This window comes from Drosophila serrata, unplaced genomic scaffold, assembly GCF_035046125.1.
Source record: "Drosophila serrata isolate PLE 108 unplaced genomic scaffold, ASM3504612v1 contig_82, whole genome shotgun sequence".
Lineage (NCBI taxonomy): Eukaryota > Metazoa > Arthropoda > Insecta > Diptera > Drosophilidae > Drosophila > Drosophila serrata.
In genome coordinates, this window is record NW_028256980.1 from 333486 (window position 1) to 340321 (window position 6836).

The 6836-nt window shown below is 38.2% G+C and overlaps 1 protein-coding gene across 1 annotated transcript; it reads left to right on the plus strand.

The window, feature by feature from the left end:
• Positions 1-1138: 1138 nt before the first annotated feature.
• On the plus strand, positions 1139-4937 carry LOC147644851 (uncharacterized). Its single transcript, XM_086839834.1, has 2 exons — positions 1139-4077; positions 4156-4937. The coding sequence occupies exons 1-2, from the start codon at positions 3622-3624 to the stop codon at positions 4918-4920; spliced, it is 1221 nt and encodes a 406-aa protein (XP_086695960.1). The 5' UTR covers positions 1139-3621; the 3' UTR covers positions 4921-4937.
• The last annotated feature ends 1899 nt before the right edge of the window (positions 4938-6836 follow it).

The following is a 6836-nucleotide window of genomic DNA, read 5'->3' on the forward strand; positions in this document are numbered from 1 at the left end:
CCTGCTCTGCGAATACTAAAAGTGCACCATAAAGAATCTTCTAAAGCCATCAAACGTTTTAGTATTTCGCTGCATATATATATGAGTTAAAAACCTAGTTCCCACAATCGTTGACTAAGAAGATGCTAGCTCAGTACATGTGGCGCAACCGGATGAACAAATCAGGGCATCTCCAGTTGGGAAATCAATGCATTGACCAATTGTAATTAGAAACGGCCAATATTTACAAAACGTCATAAGCAGCCAATAATAACAAGGAACGTCAGCGGAAGAACAAAAAAAGTCAGCGGAAGCGTAGACGGGAGCAGAGACGGTGACAGCGATGGAGCACCGCGTAGCCCTTATAAACGATTGTTAAGCTTAAGCAAATTTAGTTATTAATCCAACTCCCTTCAAAGAAGTTTAGTTTTTAAATTAAAAAATAATTAATAATCTTTAACTGGCGTCTCGCGTCGATCGGTATAAAAATCCCGACATTTCGTCAAAATAACTCCGTCTAAGAACTAAATAGTGAAAACCAAACAACGCGAACTGGGAGTGCGAAAAGTGTCGCTACTCCTATTTAAAGGACTTGTACCTAGTGGAACGACCAGGCCATCAGTTACCGCTGTGATACCTTTAGTACCCGTTCAAACGGAACAGCCGGTGAATGTTAAAAAAAAATTCGAATTATTTACTAATTATCTAAGATTCAACCTTCGACTTCTAAGTAACTAATATCAAAACCAAAATCTTTTTATCAATTGTTCATATATCAAAATGACCGAACAAGACTTAGACGACAGACTCTCAAACCTTACAGAACCTTCTTCGAAAACCAGCACACGACTAAACGTACGAATTATGACCAAGAGTGAGATTGAGGAAAAAATAAACAATTTTGTAGAGGCAAATCTCGGTAGCTTAGTAAAGGAAATACCGAATCCTCATAAGGACTTCTCGAAATATAAAGATCATTAAATTAAGTTTGCACACAATCTTACTGAGTTTGATAAATTACCAGATATTGTCCGATCGCTTAAAGATTTTTCGGGAAACAAAATCGAATACTCATCATGGAAATAAGTGGACTGGACTGGACAGCAATCTCGAAAAGCCAAATCAAATTGGCAACCTTGATGTCTAGAAAGAAACTGTGAATTCCTTGACTGTCTTGTACTGAGAAAAGGCATTGGATACCTTTGTCACACGTCTGGACGGCAACCTATCACAATTGTTAGCCATTAAAGAACGCATGACTTAGGGCACGACCTTCATTTGCTACCAACATTACCATCAAAGCAAATCTTAAACACACACTAATACCACGAATCATTCGCAAATAACACCCACAATTGGAAAAACTCCACTTGCCCAGTCTAACCAACCCAAACCATATAAGCAGATTTTGCAAAACAGGTACCACATTACGGCGCACCAACCATTCCCTCACGACCACAACCGAAACCAGTAACTAGGGAGGTTGATCAATCAGTCCGTTTGCGTCATATAAATTATATGAAAGAACCGAGAATCAATAATTATGTAGGGAAAAGACCAGAAATGTTAAAAAACAAAATGTTAATGTGTATGGAAAACACTACCCATACCCAACATCGTTAAGACAAGAGGTAGAAAAGCAAATATTGAAGATGCTTAAAGACGGCATGTTAAGGCCCTCAAGATTCCCATTCAACGCACAAGTTTGGGTAGTCCCGATCGGTACCCAATACCCGAAATTGACGAATTTATCACACAGCTTGGAACAACAAATATTTTTCGGTGTTAGATCTGAAGAGTGGTTTCCATCACATACCACTAAAAGATACGGTCATAAAGAAAAACAGCATTTGCTTTTAATTGAGGAAAATACGAATTTACAAGACTTCCATATGGCTTAAGAAAATACTTTAGACAAAATATTGAAAGAACACATATGGAAAATCTGGACGACATTTAAGTCTTCAGCAAAGGTTAAGAGAGTATTCTCAACCCTTTAGAATGCAAACCTGAGAGTCCCAATAGAAAAGTGCAATTTTTTCAAAAATGAAGGAAACTTCTTGGGGTACACAATATCAGAAAATTGTGTTAAAACCAACAAACAAAATAGAAGCAAATACGAAATTCCCAATACCATAAACGTTAATGAACCTTCCGTTTTGGGCATGAGAGGCTTTTCATTAAAAATTATCCAAAAATAGCAAAACAGTTAACCATTCTCCTAAGAGGCGAAAAGACCAAGCCAAGCAAAACCGCAATAAACTTTGGCAAAGAAGCTATATTGGGATTCAAAAAACTTAAAAATACTCTCGTCTCCAGGGATGAAACTCTTGTATACCCAGATTTCGGAAAAGAGTTCCAGTCGACTACAGATGCTTCCAGCTATGCAATAGGTGTAGAATTAGATCAAAATCATAGACCAATAACATTTATTTTGTGTACCCTATCTAAAACTGAAGAGAGTTATGCCTCAAACGGAAGAGAAATGCTTCCAATCGTTTGGGTCCTTTCAAGTTTAAGACATTATCTTTATAGTTATTAAAAAGTATTAATATACACCGGTGAATTTAAACACGAGATCAGGTACAAGCCCGGAGTTGCTAAGGTAGTAGCAGATGCATTGTCTCGTGCCGCCGCAGAAATCAACTCAATAAGTTCATCAGAAACTGTCGATAGTGATTGTCGGGAGCAGAAGCAGCAGATTTAATATTAACAAGTTTAAAATCAGAAGCTTTCCAACTCATAAGCCGGCTTGAAAGCTCTTCCGCCGCAGCTCTTCTGTTTGGCTTATCTATTCTCTCAATTCATTCGCTCACTTACTTTGAAACCAAAACCACGCAAAAACTTTGTAACAAACCCACACACAAGCACGCACAAATTAAAACATAACTAATTTTACGCCAACACAAACCAAACCCCTCGCTAAATCAATTCGCTTAATAGGTGGCATAAATTAATGCCCTCCTCAAAACAGTGATGAAAGCTCATCACACAATCTCATATTTTCAGTAGAAGCACCCATTAACATATTCAAAAACCAACTTTATTTAATGACCACTGATACAGATTCTTATAATTTTGAAGATCCATTTCAAACATATCACAGGCATATAATAAAACGGAAATCCTCGGGGGAAAAACTCATTGCAATCTTGACAACCTAAGCTCATAAACGAAATTTTCACATCTGAAGAGAAGGTACGACCCGTGCTAGCACGCTACCAGAGGCATTGACAAACGTACAAGACGTCAAGCTGAATATCTGGAACCCATTATGTTGTCCCGCATTAATCCCCCCCAAGTTTGATTTATTGTCGGTTTCAACTTGTTTTTGTTTTACCCAGATTTCTTACAATTAAAAACCACAAGCCTCGAATCGAACTCGAGAGCTGAAGTTTTTGACACGCGTAAACACATTTTGCCGCCTTTTTTTCTTTTTCTTTCGCCACTCGGCCTGACATATCACGACTCCAATGCACAGTTGGTCTCTGGGTCTGTCTCATAAAACCCCAGGTCGCTGTTGCTGACTTACTTTTAAATATATCTAATATATAAAATTCTCGTGTCACAGTTTTCGTTCCCATACTCCTCCGAAACGGCTTGACCGATTTTGATGAAATTTTTTGTGCTTATCCGGTATCTATGAGAATCGGCCAACATCTATTTTTCATCCCCCTAAATGTTAGGGGTAGTCCACATATATCTATTTTTTTAGCGTTTCCCCGTGCCCCTACTACTGCGCCCTCTACAGGCAAATCAAAGCATTTCCTGTCAAACATTAAAAACATATTGAAAGAAGAAATTGGAGATAAAAATTTTATTTTTTGTTCAGGTTCAGTAAGAAACGAAGTCATGCCACCAAAAAAGTCGAGATTGGGTCGTTGTATTCGCAATACAGAAGCAAAAAGACGTAAGATTACGAATATGACTGACGAAGAACGGGCCTCCTTCCGAGAGACTGAGCGGCTGAGAGCAATGCATGGGAACGCGTTAATATTGCTCGCAGGGGATTTCAGACAAACGTTGCCTGTGATTTCCCGATCGACACCAGCTGACGAGATAAATGCTTGCCTGAAATATTCTATATTGTGGAAACATGTACGTACATTACAGTTGAAGACGAATATGCGTGTCCAGTTACAGAACAATGACTCAGCCGACGTATTCTCACGACAGCTACTGGACATTGGGAACGGAAAGCTGCCAGACAATGAGACGTCGAGAAAAATAGTATTGCCCGGGAATTTCTGTAATTTAGTTACATCGAAGGAAGAACTTATCCAAAAAGTGTTCCCCAATATCCGAATAAATTATAGGAACCACGATTGGCTCAGTGGACGAGCGATTCTCGCTGCCAAGAACAAAGATGTCTACCAGCTCAATCATGTAATCCAAAAAAGCATAGAAACTGACGAAATTACATATAAGTCGATAGATACCGTTGTGGAAGCAGAGGAAGCAGTAAATTACCCTACCGAATTTCTAAACTCACTTGATCTGCCTGGAATGCCACCACACATATTGAAATTAAAAATAGGTGTGCCGATTATCATGCTCCGGAATATAAATCAGCCGAAACTCTGCAACGGTACGAGACTCGCAGTCAAGAAATTGATGAACAACATAGTAGAAGCAACGATCATAACTGGTCCTTTCAAAGGTGAAGATGTCCTCATTCCTAGGATTCCTATGATCCCGACAGATACACCGTTGCAGTTCAAGAGATTGCAGTTTCCCATTCGTTTGGCGTTTGCAATGACCATAAATAAAGCTCAAGGTCAATCTCTGGAGTTGTGTGGTCTGGATTTGGATGAAGATTGTTTTTCACACGGACAATTATATGTTGCGTGTTCACGAGTCGGAAAACCAAATAGTCTTTATATTTACGCGGAGAATGGAGAAACAAAGAATATTGTATACCAACAAGTATTACAGAATTAAATTAATTTGAAAATGATTATTTTTTGTTTGACTTATTTCTTATGCGTTCAACCACAATATGCCACAGAGAAACGTGGCAGTCCAACGGTCAACGTGTCTATTTCACAGAAAAAAATGTGCAAGAAAGAGTCCTGAATCGGCCAGCGACAACTCTGACTGCCTTCTTCACCTTATGCCAGGAAGATGATTTTGCCAGAACCTTGATGTATTCAGAAGTGCCCTCTTAACCATAATATGCCACAGAGAAACGTGGCAGGGTACAGCTAGTATAATATAAACATAACATATAACATATAGACATATTCTGAGAATTTTCCCGGCAGCCGGATTTCTTAAAGAGTTGTAACTAGCTACTTGTTTTAAACTAAAACAAGTTTGAATTATTTAATGGCATTTTATGCCATTTAAGAAATTATCATCCTAGAACATAAATAAATAAATAAATGAAAACAAAATACATTGTGAAGAATTGTTTTTTTTCTCAGGCCCAAAAGAAAAATCAAGCCATAGTTCAACAAAAGGAGAAATCCAACCAACCCCCAATTGATAATAAACGAGCAATAAGCTCGGCTGCAATTAAATTTATGCTAGAAGACCAACATAAGATATTAGAACAGTGGTGTAACACTTAAGGAACATAGGATCTAGTATTTCTACTTGGTACATGGAAATTGAGCTGACTCAAAAAGTCAGCACTTTCCACGTCACCATGAATGAGGTTATAGATCAAGGTAATGGCAATCATAGTTCTACGGATGACTAAGGATGGTAAGTTTATTAAGAGGAATCTATTAGTGTAAGAAGGTAATCTTTAGTTTGCATTTGCGAAAAGTAAGTCCTTTTGAATCCACTCGATGCGTTTACTATGGACGCGTTATTGAGGGCTCCAAGCGCAGCATCCATATTCTAAGATAGGACGTACTAAAGAGGTTAATAAAGAGTTAGTAACATAGGGGTCATTGAATTCCTTCGACCACCATTCATAACTACAAGCACACCCTGACTATTTACCATAGACGAAATATGATCAATAAAGCCAAATTTAGGGTCCAAGCGGAGGCCAAAATCATTAACTGAATTAATTTTTTCCAAAGCTTGCCCTTAAGCTTGCATTTAGAGCCGTTTAAGTTTAATAAGTATAAACGGAAACATGTTGGAAAATAAATAAGATCTGTTTGTAAATCTGACTGGCTGGCGATGTCCTTGTATTACACGCAAAGCTTGACGTCATCAGCGTACAAAAGCACTCTGGAGTTAGTCAAGACTTTGGGCAAGTCATTTATAAATAATGTAAACAATAAGGGTCCTAAATGGCTTTCTTGCGGGAAGAAGCAACCCTTAGAGCAATAGATAAATTGAGTCAGATAACTTGAGATCCAATTAAGAAGATCACTTGGAAACCCCATTAAATCTAGTTTTCTTACGAGGAGAGAACGGTTAACAGAGTCAAATGCTTTACTAAAATCAGAATAGATTACATCTGCCTGAAATTATTATGGAAGCCCTTTATAATATAGGAAGAAAGCTCCAAAAGATTTGTTGTTGTTGATTTTCGCTTAAAAAAACCATGTTAAGATAAAGAAATAACTGATCGACAAAGGTTCTGCAAGTCAGGAGTAATTATGTTTTCGAAAAGTTTTGGGATAGCCGACATCTTAGAGATTCTATACTTTCTGCAATTTGTTACCTTTTTTGTGGAGAGGTATAATAAACGATTCCTTCCAAATAATGGGAAAGTGGGAGGTTTCTAAGGACAAGGTAAACAATTTTAGAAGGGGATAGCACTTGGCGTCGGCACAATACCTAAGCACACAGCCAGGAACTCCGACGGGACCTGGCGAATAAACTGAAAAACATCCGCCGCGACGCATGCGAAAAATATAACCCATAAGCTAAGGAAAAATTCGGGGGCGTGC